Raw genomic sequence first — 19148 nt, 5'->3', positions numbered from 1 at the left:
AAGCAAAATAACGCGGGTGCTGAAAATCTAAAATAAAAGCAAAAAATGCTAGAAAAACTCAGCAGGTCTGGCAATGTCTCTGGGAGAGAGAAACAGAGTTAACGTGCGAGTCCAATATGACTTTTCCTCGGTCTCTTCATGGTCTCCAGAGACACTGGTGCTCCATTATGTCCATGTAGCTTAGCCTCTGCAATCCCTTTGAGCTGTGTACCATCTTTTTTGAACATTCGGCTGCCTTGTGACTCTCATGTGCCTTCCACATGCATGTCCCATCACTGCATCGTGCTGCTGGTGCTCCTCTGCCAGCTGCTACCCCTCCCCATGTGGCTGATGCAACTTCTCTCTCTCTCTCACCCAATCTCCTCTAGGCTGGAGAGGCAAACCTGGAGTGTAGAGCAACCATTTCTCTTTGACGGCTATATGGTGCAACGGCTCTCACACCCTTGCATGGCCTGTACACACTGCAGGGGACCTTTGGAGATACTCTTCCAATAATAACCCTCCACACTGGGAGTCCACTAAGTGATCCCTCTAAAGGTCCCAGTCTTCTAGTCTCTCACCTGAAATTTCCTCTTGTAAACACTACAAAACTCAACTACTGCTATTTACAGCCAACACTCACCCCCTGCTCAGCTCGTTCCTCCTTTAAGTATTGCTGACCCTCCATGGAACCTGTGTGCGTCATGGAAAATACTAAAAGCGTATAAAATTCTGATCAATTGACTGCTTAACAGGCTCAACTAGATGTCTGCCACCGGCCTGCTCCATCATAATCCCATTGCCCCACCACCCTGGGAAATTCGGCAAGTAGCAGGAAAATGGTGGGGATCTGTTTCAATGTACTCTCCACCATTTTACTGCCTCCAAGCTCATCACCACGGGGGCCAGTAAAAGTCCACCCAATGGGTCAGACTTCATAACAGAAGGCTTTACAAGGGTGTTCAGATGACATCAAAAATTGGAATACTATATTTTAACTGCATCTAATGCACTATATTATTTTCACATGCACAAGGCATAGCACATTCCCACACTGACAAAAAGGTTCAATGGCATAGAATCCATATGTAGAAAGTATGTGGAGAAGGTTAATCCAAAGGCAAAGTATTTCACACATTTTATTCCAGCTCACAAGTGGTATACCCTCACACAAGTAATAGATACAAAAAGATGTGAAGTGCTAAATTAAATCTGATGTTTTAACAGTACACACTCCACGAACAGGCTTTCATAATTCCAAGCACTCAAACTCCAAAGTGAACACTATCAATAAACACTTGGCACACCAAGTTCCTACCTTGCATGTGATTTCAAGGGGATGACATTTGAGCTGATAAACACTTAAGTTCTTCCTATTCTCTTATGAAAATGTCACAATTAAATTACTATAAGCAGCAACATACCATAATATGGATGTGGGGGACAACAATGATGAACAGAAAATTAAGCCCAAGCCAAGTAAACAGCCTGAGTATTAAATATTGTTTAATTGAAAGAAGTGTGTAAAAGGCAGATCATCACTGACGACAGTCATGCTCCTCACAATGTAATGGGCATGGAGACAAACATGAAGCAGTTAGATTACTCACTGAAGAAATAACCAACAGGCTATGTATTTTCTTCAGTTAAGCTACCAGATGATTTGGTTATCATCTAACTAAATTATCAACTAGGAGCTGCTCATTTCTATGATTGTGTCAACGCAAGTTTGGGGGAACCATATGGTAGCAGGGATTTACTAGAAATCCACATCACCTTGTTGGCTGCATTTTACAGAATTCAAACTTGCTGGAATAAGTCACTGAAAGCAGGAAAATCACACAGAATCAAAATCTCATCCAAATAATACTGTTGGCTCTAACATCAGAAATTCTGTTACATTCCTGCCAGATAAATTAGCATGATAGTAAAACATTATGGTGATGTTAAGATAAGCAGCTATGCTGGAAAACTCAGTCCACTAGCTGCAAAAATAAGCTTGGACCAATCTTGGTAATTATTAATGTAAATTTAAATTTGGGAAATAAGTCCATGCCCAAAAATTGATTGGCCTTACTGCAAGAAAGCATGTCATGAAATCCTGTGCTCTATGTATAGCTAAAGATAAGCAAATAACATAGTTGAAATGCATACTGTGTAAGATAAGCAAATAACATTTGAAATACATATTAAGTAAGATCTGAGATTTTGAAATCCAAGGAACAAAAATTTGACAATCACATTTGAAAACAGAAAACCATACCTTTTTGGATAAAGTGGTACAAACACATCTTCATCCACTGTTTTCCTGATCCTCAAGACAATTGTCTTTAGTAAAGTCTGAGGGAAATTTTGAAGTGTTTTATTCATTTAACAATTGAAAACAACCAGAGACATTTTTATACATGGTAGCATCATACTGCTTTAACAGCAGTTACAAAATAAAAACAAATAATTTCAACAATGGACAAAGGATTAGTATACATTTAAGCATATATTAAAAATCACCAGTCAACAATAACAGGCTAACCTCGGACTAGAATTGGGTTCACACTACTCCAGAGACTTCAAAATATAATCTGTGCAGTATGGGCAGATGTGCAATCTTTCAGCTGAGCCAAGAAACCAAGATTTGGCCTTGAGGTGGGCATAAAAGATCCCACAGCACTATTCAAAGGGAAGTTTTTCTGGTGTCCCAATCAAATTTTTCCACAAGAACTGGGTGTGTGTGAATTGCTGTACATCATTAGTTGCTGCTGTCAAATGTGAATTAATCTATTGCAGACTCCATCTCCCACACAAAAACATAATTTCAAATGTTCAAGATTCTCAATGTGTTTTGCTTATTTTAATGGCTGCTATTGAGAGTAGCAGGGTAAACTCGGAGAGAGGCACTGTACTTGGGAGCATAGGCCACACACAGTCTACCTGGATAACCAGTGTGCTTCTCTGGGATTACTTCTGAAGCATTTTTAAAAATGTTTGTTTTTGTTCCTGTCCATACGTAAATTCATAGCTTCATAGAATGAAACAGCACAGGAGGCGGCCATTTGGTCCATCATTTTTTTTTGTACAGCTATCCAAATATTCCCATACTCCTGCACATTCCCCCATAATCCTGCATTTTTTCCCTTATTTATTCTTTTTGAAAGTCACTATTAAATCTGCTTCCATCACCCTTTCAAGGCAGTGAATTCCAGATAACAACTCACTGTGTAAAAAAAAAACTTGCCTCATGTAGTCTCTGGTTCTTTTGCCAATCAGCTAAAATCTGTGTCCCTTGCCTAACAACTCATCTGTCACTGGAAACAGATTCTCTTCATTTACTCTGAACACCTCTATCAAATTTCCACTTAACCACCTCTGCTCTAAAAGGAACAAAAGCAGATGAACAGAAAAGGTAAAAAAGGCATACCTGTGTGTATTTATTTTCTCCATTTACAACTGAAGGATATCCCTCAACTAACTTCAGTATTAATTTGACGAGTCTGGACGTCTGAGATGATGACAAAGGATCCCAAACATTTTCCGCTAGACCTAAGGCAAAGATTTAAAAAGATATTTTTTTCAGCTTGAGATTTTCTGCTACTCATATAATTATTTAGCCTTGGTGGAAATTGTTTGAAAGAGGAAAGATGGTGGCACAGTGGTAACGTCATTGAACTAGTAATCCAGAGGCCCGGGCTAATGCTCATGGGTTCAAATCCCACCAAGGCAGCTGGTGAAATCTGAATTAAATTAATTAATCTGGAATATAAAAAACTAGTCTCAGTGATGGTGACCATGACAACTATCATCGATTGCTGCAAATACTTATTTGGTTCACTGCTGCCTTTAGGGAATGAAATCTGCCATCCCTACCCGGTGTGGCCTTCATGTGACTCCAGACCCACAACAACGTGGTTGACCCTCAACTGCCCTTTGAAATGGCTAAGCAAGCCAATCAGTTCAAGGGAAATTAGGGATGGGTGACAAATTCCAGTGACACCCACATCCCATGAAAGAAGGATTATTTGATTCCACTTTTCCTTTTGTCAAAGACAGCTATTTCAAAAAATTACCTCATCAGGATCACAGGATTGTTGTGGTGCAGGAGGAGGCCATTTAGCCCAACGTGTCTGCACCGGCTCTCCGAATGAGCATTATGATTTAATGCCATTCTCCTGCCTTTTCCCTTAACCTTGCACATTGTTCCTACATAAATAATCATCTAATTGTAAAAATGGTAGCTCCATTATGGCAAAGGACTGAAACAGAATGCAGATCTTGAACAGGAATATAACTCACATGCAAATATAATAGTACTCATAAGGACAGCTTACCCAAAATAGTTAGAAGAGTCAGGATCACTTTTTTAAAATAACTGAGTAACAATTTTACTTTTCTGTCACTATTCCAATCGATTACTTTTGTAATAATTCTGTACTTCTACAGTGCAACTTTGTATGGCAATTACTAGTAAAGTGAAACTCTGCTTCAGAGGAAGTCTTGCAATCAGTATCTCTTTAAAATCAACCAATTAAAATTAGGAATAACTTTTATTTTTTTTTTAATCTCACCATTTCTTGATTTAAAAAAAAGATATACTCCTGCCACCTAAAACAGTTTACATTTCCTGGCCTATTATGCAACATGTGCCAGTAAAATACAATGTGAAATTGAATTTGTAAAGATTTCTGTAATTTGATCATAATTGTTACCTCAATAAGCAACTGGAAACAAACGAATAAATTATACAAATACTGAAGTGAGGAAATGTTGGGCAAATTAGAGAATGTATTATTTGGATGCATTCTACCATAGGTCTAAGGCATAAAACTTCGATTACCTGTCAGTTTCGGTAAAACCACTTTTTCTACAATTGCAGGTAACAGGTATGTGTCAACATCATCCATCTGTGGATCTTGCCCTTCTTCACATCCATAAAACAGTAAAGATTCGAACCAGAGCATACTTTCAAAGTCACGACAATTTGGCTATTAGAAAAACACACAAAGTGATTTATGCAATGTGTATTTATCTACTACAGTTAACATATAAACAAGAAGTAAAACAGAGTAATTAATCTTCATTTCCATGTCCAAAAAATGTTAACTGTTGGGATTTGCACCTTAAAGTAAATACATTTTACCCAGGTCCTGCATGATGTAAAGTTTATTTTTATTTTCCACTTTACAACAGGAAATATTAGATGAATTTTCAGGATTACTATAAGATTTGCTTTTACAAATAGTGATAAAGAAACTTGACTTCTATTGGGCAGTTTCTACAAAGGAATTCAGAGATTAATCAAATCAGGCTGAAATGTCATGAGCGAGATCATTGAAAGGATGCATTCAGACTCAGGTACAGATAGATAGCACTAATACATTCACCAAAAACACTACAAAACAAATAATTAGTCATGAAACAGAAAAAAAGCTAGAAGTAGTACATTCTGCTCTCAAGGTGGGGAAAGAGGTTGAATCACTCCTAGCTTGCAGAATTTATTGAGTCCATGTTGGAGCTCATGAACACCTCCTAATTTGGATCTTCGTTCCCTCCCCAAATCATACGGCAACAAGACAATCTTACAGAACATCTTTGCTGAGATAAAAGGTAATCAATGTTTTAAACTTGTTTCAGTGAGTGGTCCATGACCTGAAGCAACAATTATGGCAAAGAATTGAAACAGAAAGGAGATCTTGAATGTGAACATAGTAACTCACGTCAAATATAATAGTACTCATAAGGATAGCTTACTTGAAATAGAAGAGTCAGGGTTACATTTAAAAAATACTATAGCTTGGTGCTGCTGCAGATTCAACCCCCATAACTGACATTAGAAGTACTCGCTTTTCATCCTCCTGTCTCCTTCAATTAACAGTATATTTATTTAAATAAACAAAACATACAGAAACATATTTTCAGCTGAAAACAATTCTGTAGAATTTATATCCATTTCACTTTATTCGTCATCAGCTGCACTATTTCCTGTGTCGACCATCTGTTCTCTGCCACTGCTGTTCCCTAACCATCCATGTCAGAATGCTGACAAACATCCCTGTTGATTCACAAAGCAACTTTTTACCCCTCTGGTGGGAAAGTTTGGGGATTTTCAATTGGGAAAATCACATTCACAAAACGAAGGCAATACACACCTACACAATGCTTCCATAAACTCAGAGCACCTCATAGCCATAAGTATACTTTTTTCCCCCGAGTAATTGCCAGTTCTCACCTCAAAAGGATTCCATTTGATGAGTTGTAACCGAATAAGTGGATTAAGCAGTTTTGGAAGGCAGAGACCAATATATGCGTCTTTATAATGAGTATAATACATTTTTCGCCAGATTTCAAATCGGGTCTTGATACAGTCAAGTGTGCAGAAATCATCTAAGACGTCTTCAAACACTTTTCTTGATTCGTTAACAATTCGATCTACAAAAAATTTGGTATTTTAACTGTTCATTCAAAAATAGTTGCTTCATTATACACAGTTGAATAGTTGCTTCATTTACACATGCTTAGAGCATGCATTTTTTCTTTTATTCTTTCAAAGGGTGAGTGTGTTGCTGGCAAGGCCAGCATTTGTTTCCCATCCCAAATTGCCCTTGAACTGAGTGTCTTCCTAGGCCATTTCAGAGGGCAGTTAAGAGTCAACCACAATGTTGTGGATTTGGAGTCACATGTAGGCTAGAGCGGGTAAGGACAACAGATTTCCTTCCCAGGAGAACATTAGTAAAACAGATGGGTTTTTAGCAACAACCAATGATAGTTGTCATGGTCACCATTACAGAGACTAGCTTTCGTTCCTGATTTATTAATTGAATATAAATTCCACCAGCTGCCTGGTTTCCCCAAAGCATTCCTTTGGATTGCTAATCCAGTGACGTTACCGCTATGCTTCTGTCTCCCCATAATTGGTATTAATGCAATTAGCCATGAAAATCACTACATAGTGTAGTCTTGTAGACACCAATAGAAAACAGGAACAGAGAAGGAAACAAACACTAACTGGTATCTAATTCCATCCTTGCTGTTATTGTAAACAAAATTTATGAAAAGTGAGGGACAAAGTGCATTTAAAACAAGGGTTTTCCAATGTTTCCAAATTACCAATAGAAGAATCAGGAGTTATATAAAATCCAGGAAATGAAAGAGGACAGAATTTCTTAAATCTCTATAGCAGTTACTGGTAGCTGAAGCATGGGTGGGATTCCAATTCAGGATGTTAATTGTTAACAATAAGAGATTGTGGGGTCAGGACAGACACAGATGATCCATTGCAGTATGTAAATAAAAACATACAAAATTTCTTAAATGCATTGCCTGAAATAGCCAGCAAGCTGAACAATGTAAACAGTGCCATTGCCTCTTATGTACTGCTATTTGCTCTATGGGTATTGTTGCCTATGACATTATTTTTAGAACAATTCAAATAGCTAATGCATAATAATTAAATTTAATTAGTTGCAAATATTTCAGCTTGGGGGTTTACATGCTAAATTTGCATTTATTTAAGACCTACATCCACATGTCTCTTTAAAAGGCAAAAGGGCTGTTTCAGACAAATTCAGTTTGTTAATTTATAATTTCACAGCAGATCCTTCAACTCATTTGCTGAAGCAGCCCTTGGGCAATGTGTCCCATCAAAAAAAAATTAGAAAAGTCAACCCTGAGTTAACTCAAAGAAGTTCATCCTTTGCATGTGATTATAATTCCTAATATGAAAAGGTGAATTTCCCCAGTCATGTATCCTGCTTGTCAGCCATATATTAAAGTTTACAGTTGTCAAAGCATCTCCTTCCTTGACTTTGCAATTGAGTGTGGCATTTCAGTATAGCTTGCATTAGGCATACCATTTTCTATTTTAAAGCTGTTGATATCTGTGGAAGTTTCTTCATCATCACTTGACAGTCCTTCATGATGTTCAGCCATCTTTCCTGCTTGTTCTCTGGCCAGTCTTCGACGTGCTCTAATTAATTGAAGTCCACAGTTAAAACCTGGCATTTTCATCAGGGCTGTTTTCTTATCCATATCCATTTTCTTCTAAAGCTATAGAACTATAGAAAGTCACAAAAGTATATCTACTTCACTCATTTACTAATTTCCTAAATATTCCTTATTTCTTTGATTTTCTCTGAACAATAGATCAGATACAGAATCTTAGTCATTAGATACTTTTCTACATATGTGCAAAATGTCTTTGGTACTTTTCACTAGCAAACACTAAATCTGTTCCCTCGTAAGACAACTTCTTCACAGATGGGTCACTAGGCTAATTCCTGGAATGAACTGCTTCCAATGTAAGTATGCCCCTCCTTAAAACAGACCAAACTGTACATAGTACTCTAGGTGCAGTCTCAGCAAGTTGCAGCAAGTTCTTCCTACTTTTATGCTCCATCCCACCTTGCAATAAAGGCCAACATTCCAATTGCTTCCCTAACTACTTGCTGTACTTGCATGCTGAGTTTTTGTGATTCATATACAAAGACACCCAGATCCCTCTACTGCAAAGTTCTGCAGTCTCTCTCCATTAAAAAATATTCTGCTTTTCCCACATTATAGTCCATCTGCCAAATTTCTGCCTACTCACTTAACCTGTCTATATCTCTTTGCAGGCTCTCCGTATTCCCCTCACAACATACTTTCCTACCTATCTTCATATCAGGAAATTTGGCTACAATACAGTCATCCAAATTATTAATATAGATCAGAAATAATTGACCCCAGCACTGATCAACTAGTCTCCCCAATATTTAGTTGGTGGAATTTTCTAGATGTCGAACAAGTCGTTTTAAAATGTAGAATGGTTGACTTTAATATGCAATCATACCTACGAGCCTCTCTCTCTGCAATCCTTCGCTGTTTGGCATTTTCTTGATACAAAGCACGGTCACGACCAAATGAATCTAGACTTGGTGCCATAAGTGTTTTGCCTGCAAATGTAAAGTGGACAAAATTACCAAAAGCTTTCTCAAAATAGTATCAAGTAACAATTAATTAAGTTCAATTTTCATTGACCACAAAATTTAAGCCGACTGAAACCTACACCATTAGGAGCTTGTAAACTGAGTCAGGTTGAGTAAGAACTAATACAACTACCATTGAAGCTAAATTGGCTAGAGGTAAGTGAGGAGAAAGAGAGAGTAAAACTACATTTTTGAAATAAAATGCATTCATTGTTAAATTAAAACAATTTAATTCTTGGCAATATACAATTTCACAGGCAATGATGCAATATTCTACCAATTAATGTGTACGCATCTTTTGAGTATTCAAAATTAGAAAGCGCTATGAAATAAGCAAGGATATCTTAAAAGGCTTTGTTGAGAGATCAGCTTTATGACACTCGGAAAACTTGAAGCACAGAACAATCTTTTCCCCTCAGCTCTACCACCAATTAATAGATTTTTATATTTCACACTGAAGTGTGATACTACACAAAAAGCTGTATTAAAATAAGCGAAGGGAAGGATTCTTTGTATTGTGATACTTCGGTGCTGAAGGAGATCAGCTGGTAAAAGCAGCTGTTCATGCAAGCCTCAGAAAGCCGTTACGCTCCTCTAAGAGTTTACTTTTGTTCAAATCATAACCTGATAAAACAGGGAATAATTCAAGGGTGAAATGAACCCTCAGTGCAAAAAATATCAAGCAATACAAATCATACTTAAAACTATTCCTCTCTAGCTGAATAAATTGTTTTTAAAAGTATACTTGCCATGTTATCAGTGTACTAGCTGTATCTAATCCAAAATCAGAACCTAAGTTACCTTTCACGTAATAGTAAGGCAAGTCTCCAAACAGCATTTTCCCCATAGAATTGGAACACCTTACATCCACTGAATAAGCTATTTTGTTGCACTTACCCTATCTGTACTAGATATTTTTTTAAAAATCGTATCAAACTATTCCCTCAGTAACTTCAACCAGTCTTGTCTGCTGGATTAATATGCATTTTTATTAATCTAATGTATTACAATGAACAAGGCTGTTCAATGAAAAATAAAAACCTTCAAGATGGACTGACTTGAATGGCTTGAATATTCCGATGATTCATCTTTAATATCATCTTGCCGTCTCTGGACAAACCGGGCAGCCCGCTGTTTCAGCAGCTGGTGCATGGCAGATTCAAGGTCATTAACCAGGGGTACCTGAAAAATATAACACACAACGTAATACCTAGGCCCTTTATAATAGGCCCTGGTCTGCGCTAGTTATACCCTGGGTACAGTTTTAGATTCAAGCTAGTCTCTGCAAATCTTCAACTACAGTGGCCAAAGTGATGAAAAATGAAATAAGGTTAAGGAAATCGTTTCACATCTTTTTACTGAAATAATTTCCATACTTTTAGTCTCCTACATAATAGTTACCAAATGTATCTGGAAAATTAATGGCATAGTGATATTTTACAGTATAACTGGAAACCAGAGTAAATGAGCAAAAATGGTTATTTAATTTTTGTCACCAATACCTTTCACAAAAAAAAGCCGGTACATATATATATAATTAAAATGAATGCACATCAAAATAAAAAACCATTCAAAATATAGTGAATCTTCCCATGTTGAATTTTTGATCATCTCTCAATATTCCAGAAGGATCTATACACAACACCAGCAGTCATGTACCCTGATACTACAGTTTAATCCAACAATGAATTTTCTGCATTACTGTAAAGTATAGCATTATTAAACAAAAATATTTAAGCGGTGTTTGTGCTGAGCTGCAACATAAAGGCTGAAAACTGTGTGCCATAATGGAAATTTTTCTCAGTGTTATAGTCATAGAGTCAGAGGTCTACAGCACAGAAAAAGGCCCTTCGGCCCATCGAGTCTGCGCCAGTCAAACAAGTTCTAAGCCCATTTTCCAGCACTAGGCCCATAGCCTTTATGCCATAGCATCGCAAGTGCACATCCAAATACTTCTTAAATGTTATGAGGGTTTCTGCCTGTACCATCCTTTCAGGCTGTGAGCTCCAGCTTCCCACCACCCTCTGGGTGAAAAAATTCTTCCTCACTTTCCTCTAAACCTCTCGCCCCTTATTTTAAATCTATGCCCCCTGGTTATTGATCCCTCCACCAAGGGAATAGTTCCTTCCTGTCTACCCTATCTATGCCCCTCAAAGTTTTATACAGTGGAAAGCAATTTAATAAAAGTCTTTTCCAGGTTTGGCCATTTAAACAAAATTCTAATGCTTTATGTTATAAATGTTTGGAAAATTAAATATCCAGTGAAGGATGCAGAATTGGGCATACAGTAGTTTAGTCTAAGTGGGTAATGCAGCTCTTCTACATGAAAAAGAAACATTTATCTGTGTTTATTCTTCGTTATTTGAAAACAGACTTCCAAATTCCACTGCCATAATGACTAGTGATATACAAGAAACAAATAAGCTTTATAATTTCAATGTTTCATAGAAGCAGTACAAATTACACCTTATTTATGGCAATAAGTGCCTCACGTGCAGGTCCTCTGAGCAGCACAAATGTCAAGAAAACGCCAGTTTTCCTTTAAAAGAGGCATCTATCGATAACTTGCTTTACTCAGGTTTGTTGTCCACTTTTTCCCCTATTTCCAATCACTAGATGAAACAGTCTTTTACTTCTGAATATTGTCAATATACTGAAATTTACACAAAGCTTTTCAAGCTTTTTAAAAATTTATTCATGGGATGTGGGTGTCGCGGGCTAGGCCAGTATTTATTGCCCTTCCCTTATTGCCCTTGAGAAGGTGGTGATGAGCTGCCTTCTTGAACCGCTGCAGTCCATGTGGCGTAGGTGCACCCACAGCGGTGTAAGGGAGGGAGTTTCAGGATTTTGACCCAGCAACCGTGAAGGAATGGCGATATATTTCCAAGTCAGGGTGGCGAGTGGCTTGGGGGGGAACTTGCAAGTAATGGTGTTCCCATGTGTCTGCTGCCCTTGTTCTTCTAGATGGTAGTGGTCGTGGTTTTGGAAGGTGCTGTTGAAGGAGGCTTGGTGTGTTTGTGCAGTGTATCTTGTAGATGGTATAAACTGCTGTCACTGTGCGCCGTGGTGGATGGAGTGAATGTTTGTGGATTGTGTGCCAATCAAGCAGGCTAATTTGTCCTTGATGGTGTCAAGCTACTTGAGTGTTGTGGGAGCTGCATTCAACAGGCTTTGGGGAGCTAGAAGGTGAGCTACTCGGCGCAGGATTCCTAGCTCTGACCTGCTCTTGTAGCCACAGTATTTATATGGCTAGTCCAGTTCAGTTTCTGGTCAATTGTAAGCCCTGGGGTGTTGATGGTGGGGGATTCAGCGATGGTAATGCCACTGAATGTCAAGTGGCAATGGTTAAATTCTCTGTTGTTGGAGAAAAGTCATTGCCTGGCACTTTTGTGGCGTGAATGTTACTTGCCACTTGTTAGCCCAAATCTGGGTATTGTCCAGGTCTTGCTGAACTTGGACATGGACTGCTTCAGTATCTGAGGAGTCGTGAATGATGCTGAACATTGTGCAATCATCAGCGAACACCCCCACTTCTGACTTTATGATGGAAGGAAGGTCATTGATGAAGCAGCTGAAGATGGTTGGGCCTAGGACACTACCCTGGGGAACTCCTGCAGTGATGTCCTGGAACTGAGATGATTGACCTCCAACAACCACAACCATCTTCCTTTATGCTAGGTATGACTCCAACCAGCAGAGAGCTTTCCCCTTTGATTGCCACTGACTTCAGTTTTGCTAGAGTGCCTTGATGCCACATTCGGTCAAATGTTGCCTTGACATCAAGGGCAGCCACTGTCATTTAATCTCTAGAATTCAGCTCTTTTGTCCATGTTGGTACCAAGGCTGTGATGAGGTCAGGAGCCAAGTGGTCCTGGCAGATCCCAAACTGAGCCTCAGTGAGCAGGTTATTGCTAAGCAAGTGCCACTTGATAGCACTGTTAATGACCTCTTCCACCACTTTGATACTCTTTTGAGTAAACCTGTTTCCATCTGTTTCAGATGAAGTTACATTGTTTCATAGTTTGCCATTGTGAGATTTGAACTCTTGATCTTGGGGTTACAAACCCAGTACCATAACCACTTGGCTATTTAGGCCAAGCTCCACCACTTTGATGATAGAGAGTAGACTGATGGGTAGTAATTGGCCGGGTTGGATTGGTCTTGCTTTTTGTGTACAGGATATAACTGGAAATTTTCCACATTGCCAGGTAGATGCCAGTGTTGTAGCTGTTCTGGAACAACTTGGCTAGGGGTGTGGCAAGTTCTGGAGCACAAGTCTGCAGTTCTTAACCCAGAACCTACCGTTAACTCCTGTCAAATGATCACTTTGAGGCTAAGTTTACGTTCACAAGTCTTCTGACCTAGTAAAGCTCTTACCCTAAATGCTGACAGGCCTCCACGGCATTTCCAGTATTTTATTTCAGATTTGTGTCATTTCCAGTTTTTAAAAAAATCTACATGTTCATAACTCAGCACAATCTTACAAGATGTAAACAACTAAAAAATGTGAAAACTGCCATGAATTATCATCCTTAACTATCACAATAAAATAACTTTCCATTGCAATACATAAACATCCCACATCTATTAAAGAGCTTTCATAACTTAGAACAACTCTCATCCATTGCAATCTGATTTCCAAATGACAATGAATACGCTATCCAGCTGCTTTAGGACAAAAAACAAATTGGCACAGACCACTGTCAGTAAGTAGTCTACTGGCAGAGTGTGAAACAACTAATTGCGATGAAGCTTTTGCTTCAATCTGTTCAACTCAAGATATGACGTCCCATTCTGGAATTATTGGCTGTACATTCTGTGACAAAATGAGTAATTTCACTCAACCAAGAGTCTTTTGACAATCCAACATTGCAATCATAATTTGATATTACCCAAAGGAAAGTGCAGTGTTTCAAAATATATTAATTAGACACAAATTTCAATTTTAGGATAAATGCTACATACAGAAAAGATAGTCATGTACTTGAAATGAAGCATCACTATGTAAGACTTCACTACAACATTGCAGACTACTGCAAAACCACTCCAAATTCATGGCCAATTATGCAACATGGTTTGAATGATATAAGCAATTCCTCCTATACTGTATGATCTTCAAGATAATACAAACAGGAAATTAAAAACATTGACCTGATTGCTCAAATTGTGGACAGTACCATCAAGCATGGCTCACTACCCTTCAGCAAAAACATTAGCTAACAGTATAAATAAATCCTGTGATTACAACAAAGTAAAATTGCTTGTGAAGCTCTGGAGAAAAATGTATTTTTATTTTTTCTACAGGGTGGCTTTTAAAGCTAACATAATTTCAATGCTGCATGTTTGCTAATTCATCAGTTTAGTTTTAGACGAACAAAATAAAATGCTGAAAATTGATAAACTATTTAGCAGCATGATCAAGGATTGCAGCATTGTGACAGTACTGCAAGTAATGGCCTCAAGGAGGGGAATACAAAAATACTGCAATTTATTTTACAAAAAAAGGGGGGGTTTAAACTTACATGTTTTAAACAGCTATCTTTCTCAAAATCAAGATGATAGGTAAATTAACACTAACTAACTGTAGCTTTGGGGGTTGAGGACAGATACTGAAAATGTAGGCCAGAAGAGCTCCCCAAAGTTATATATACATGGGTTCATTTTCTGCCCCACCCTCTCCCCAGCCATGCCAAAGGGGAAATAATTTTGTTAAAGGCAGCAAAAGCTGAGAAGTGAGGTGAGCATTTTATTCGCTCATTAAAATAATGAGAATAAGTTTCCATGTATAGGCTACTGGGTAGGATGTATTCTTTCCAGTCAATGGGTGCACATTTCAATTATCCTTCAATCTCTCCAACATGGATGAACATGGGAACAATTTAAGATTTGTCTCACTCGTGCGAGATAGAGTGGCTGGTGCAGGTACAAAATGGTGATGACCAAACGATAAACTTTACTGAACTTCAGAAACTAAGTGGACTTGTAAGAATCCCTAAAAATAACCTTTAATTTCTTCTCTCACTCAACCTCTCTTCCAATTCCTTGATGGGCCAATAAGCAAATTCTATTTGCACATGCTGTTGAACGATTAAGGAAGAAGGTCATCTGTCAAATTAACTTCTACAATACTTTTCCTGTTTACTAGGTCGCCCAACAGTTTTAATTAGCGTTAATTTTTGTTATTGCTATTACTTATGACCTGAACAGGTTCTGGAAACAACAAACTTACATTTATTTAGTGCCATTCACATCCATAGCCAATGAATTGCTTTTGAAGTGTACTCACTTGTGTCAGGGTGATCAATTACTTTAAATCTGCAGCTACAGTTTATTATATATACAAAAGAGTCATATTTCTAAGAAGTGTTATCATCAGTAAATGCCTACTCAGATAACGCTAGCTATTATTTTATATAATCTTTTTAAGATTAGCAATGCAGCAGTGCACAGCAGTAGTCAGTGGCCATTATGGAGGTAGAAGAAACTTCCCCAGCAGAAAACTAAGCCAGCAGGGAATCTCAATTTATTTAAAATCAAAAAATTAAGTGTGGTTACTCTGAAACCCATATTATTTTGCAACCTTGCAAAAAAAATTGCCATTCTTGTCGCTAGTCCATATTAGTAGTTTTAACATGTTTGTTTCTTCCTGCCATAATTAAGGTTAGGGTAAGACATGAGCAATAACTGTTCCATCTTCTAAAAACACTTCATATAGATTTAATTTAGTTATCACATTTACCCTCAAATGCGGACATTTAAGTTTCTAGCAATTTTATAACTTGTTGGTTCTTTCTCCCAATAATAGTGCTGCATTTTGTTTGATTCATGGTTCAGGATTTAAAGCACAGTCTCATTCAATGTTAAAGTAAATCACACCACAAAATGTGTATGCTCAATAAGCTGAATGTTTTATTTTGTTAATATCCTGGGTTCTCAGAATAGGTATCAGCATTTCTTAGGTTTCAGTAAAAATTTAAGATAGCAGAACTATCCTGTACAGTTTATGGATTACGGGCAATGTGGTAAAATATGGTACGTTTTCAGAAAAGAGCTAACTATGTCCATCATAAATTGGCAATCTCCAAATGGAGCAGTTACCAAAGTGCATCTATTACAGAATAGCAACTACAATGAGGACGTTTCATCAAGGCATTTTGAACCGTGTACTACTGAAGAACTCGTATTTATATAGCATATTCACATCCTCAGTGCTGCCCCACAGCACTTCACAGCAAATTATTTTTGTAATGTAGAGGAATACAGTAGCCAGGTTCCACAACCACCATTGACATAAATGGTCAGATAATCTGTTTAAATGGTACTGGCTGAGGCATAAATATTAGTCAGGACACTAGGAAAACTCCCCTGCACTTTTTTCAAACAGTGCCATGGAATCTTTTGTCTTTACCCAAGGGAGCAGATTGGGCCTTGTTTTAACAGCTCTCAAAGATGGTACTTCTGATAGTGCAGTTACACTAAAGTGTGTTTGTGTGTCCAACAAGTTGATGTGATACTTCTAATGTATGGGTGAAGTACGCTTTCCACTTTTTGTGTGCTAGTTTGTTTCTCATTTTCAGCCCACACTGGCTAGCAGCAATGCAAAAAAGAGAGCCAAATGTGCAAGTCTCTCCTTGTCAATATAATCGCTCCTTCGGCAACTCCTCAGCTGTGTTTCCTCATGGCAATACACAGAAACTGGATCCCTCATGGACCAGATGTGGACATACTTTGGTACTCATGAACCAAACTCCCAGCCTGGTGGATACCTTGGGAGACTTGAAGGCTAAAAAAATGAGAGGAGTCCAAAGGTGGACTGATGTCTAAATATGTCATCTTTCCAGAAACTCCTGCAACCAAGCCAGTGCTAAATGTAGTGCTCTGCATTCCTTTGGGCTTAACTGGGGAGGTTCAGAGGGGGACCCTGACGTTTGGGCAGCCCAGGGTCTCCAAATAGTTTGTCCAGGCTGGCGAGGCGAGGCTGTTCCAGTTTCACTGCAGAACTATTATAAGCGTTAAACTCAACTCGAATGGCATAGAGAATGGGTGCTGTGGACTGTCTCCGATGGTGAGAGGGACCATCGTGTCCCACTGGTCAGCCACGACCCACCTCAAGTCAGGCAGCCCCAAATAGTAAGGTGCTGACTCCTGGTCCATTTGCTTCAATTGAAGATTGGAGTCTCTGTTCAACAAGTGGACAGAATCCATTGCACCAGGCAAACAAACTGACTATTTGGGAGGGCATTGGAAGAAGTGGGGTGAAACCAAAAGCTCAGCTGGCTGAGAAGAAGGTCCAGAGTAAAGAGGCCAGCGAATTGTGCGGCTTCTCAGCCCACTATCTTCCTCTGCCGCAAATGTGGCAGAGACTACCATGTCAGAGTGGAGCTCCTGAGCCATACCAGGTGATGCTTAACAGAGTTGACCACCAAGGTGCAAACCATTGTCTTACAAGACAGAAGGCTGCCACACTCAAGTGTCAGCCTCGATACGTGCTCAAGTTTCTGGAATAAAGATGCAGAATGCAGCTAGGAAAAGACTTAACTACATAAAAGTTTCCATTTAAAATGTACTTTGGACTCAATACTTAATATTTGGAAAGAAAAATGTGCATACAAATTTGAATAGCAGGCTCTTTCTAATGACATGCAAAAAGACAAATGAACCAGCAACTTGAGAGGCTGGAGGACATTCTTTAATTGCTGGCTTCTACCAAAACACTGCATTAAGCAGTTTTGCTTCATAATATTTACCGAGAAATTAAAAGGTATTCATTTTCTTAGTCAATTATACACTCCAAGATGACCTGTATTTTTGAGATTGTAAAGGAGATTGACAATGCACATCAAGATAACTTGTACACTGCTTTCAACTGGGTATAAAAGCTTGGGAAATAAAGAAAGGAACAGATTGGAATAAATAAGGAGAGCTATTCTTGGAGACAAACAGCAGGGGTACGATTCATTGGACTAAATGGTTGTTTTGAATTCCTAGGTATTGTACTTAGGCACAACTCTTGACATATATTGATGAAGAATTAACATCTCCAGAGAATGTGTTATACTTTTAAAAAATTAGCAGTTTAAATTTAAGAATTTCACTTACTAGTTAGTTACCAGATTTCAGATTTGAAAGCTGACGTGCAACCTAAAACTGAAATGGCCATTTATTTTAAGGAACACCATCAACAGAAATGCTTGACTAACAATCTAGAAAGTTCCAATCAAAACTCAAACCAAGTAAGTTGCAAACTTAAAGCATATCCTGTTTGAAGTTCAAAGCTTAACCTGTCACATTGACTTCAAGTTTTACCTCAGTGTACATATAGCTGAGTAGTGCCAAGTATAGAAACTATTCTGGGTGGGTAAGGGAAGGGATACATTATGTTTTGGTTGCTTTATTGCTCTTCCATTTGCATGACATTTCACAGTTCATTTCCTTCAACAAATGTATTGAGAGTTCTCACCACACTACTTACTAGAAAATATATTTTATATTAATTTATCTGGCAAGTGGCAAGTTTTCAATGCCAGAAGGTATTTTGCTACCTCATGAGCTGGAACTCTTAACTGGCTAAGAATTCAACAATGAGTTTAATACAAAAAGAAATCGTTTCCATGCAAAGGTCATGAAGGTTCAGCTTTCAAGCAAACTGCCAATGAATTCACTGAATAAACACTGTTCGTTAGACAATCCATTTTAGAAAAGTGGTACAGATGACCTAGAACCCAAGATATCCTTCAAACTCATTTAGCTTGAAAGTAGAATTTAATTTCAGTTTAACTCATCCAGATTCCTTTCAAGGTTCAATGGGAGGATTGTAAATTCATCCCGAAATCACAGGAACTCTAGAATCAAACTATTCTGTGAAATGGTCTCGGCGGGTTAGATAATGGTTATTAAAATAAGAGATTGCCTTGCAGCTCGACAAAATATGTTGATGCAGAAAAAATTAATGGTTAGAAACAAAAATGACAGCAATGATAAGCATTTGTCACTTTCCCTCTCTTTGAAGTCATACTTTCCCAAGAAATTGCCTGAAGATCTCCTCTATAAAGCTGATGGCTTAATTGAGTACACCTAATTTGCCGCTGCAAAATATATTTGTTGCCCAACATAATGAACTTGTTTTCTGATTTGTAAACTAGTTTTCATTTAGTGAGCATGTCTATTCTCTAGTTTTTCCCAGTTACTTTCAACTCTTTTTTTATCCTCACTAAG

The 19148-nt window shown here is 38.1% G+C and overlaps 1 protein-coding gene across 2 annotated transcripts in view; it reads right to left on the bottom strand.

Moving 5' to 3' along the window:
• The window catches only part of paxbp1 (PAX3 and PAX7 binding protein 1), a 54801-nt gene that overhangs the window by 16799 nt on the left and 18854 nt on the right, over positions 1-19148 (bottom strand). For both annotated transcript variants that reach the window (XM_041210756.1, XM_041210757.1), the window contains exons 8-14: positions 9992-10115; positions 8798-8900; positions 7821-7936; positions 6200-6399; positions 4808-4955; positions 3395-3516; positions 2243-2319 (exon numbers count right to left, since the gene is read on the bottom strand). In XM_041210756.1, the coding sequence (XP_041066690.1) occupies positions 2243-2319; positions 3395-3516; positions 4808-4955; positions 6200-6399; positions 7821-7936; positions 8798-8900; positions 9992-10115 (890 nt within the window). The remainder of the gene's footprint in view (positions 1-2242; positions 2320-3394; positions 3517-4807; positions 4956-6199; positions 6400-7820; positions 7937-8797; positions 8901-9991; positions 10116-19148) is intronic.

The sequence above is a fragment of the Carcharodon carcharias genome, chromosome 18, assembly GCF_017639515.1.
Source record: "Carcharodon carcharias isolate sCarCar2 chromosome 18, sCarCar2.pri, whole genome shotgun sequence".
In the NCBI taxonomy this organism is placed as follows: Eukaryota; Metazoa; Chordata; class Chondrichthyes; order Lamniformes; family Lamnidae; genus Carcharodon; species Carcharodon carcharias.
The sequence above is the reverse complement of the archived record's forward strand: the minus strand, read 5'-3'. Positions and strand labels throughout refer to the sequence as shown.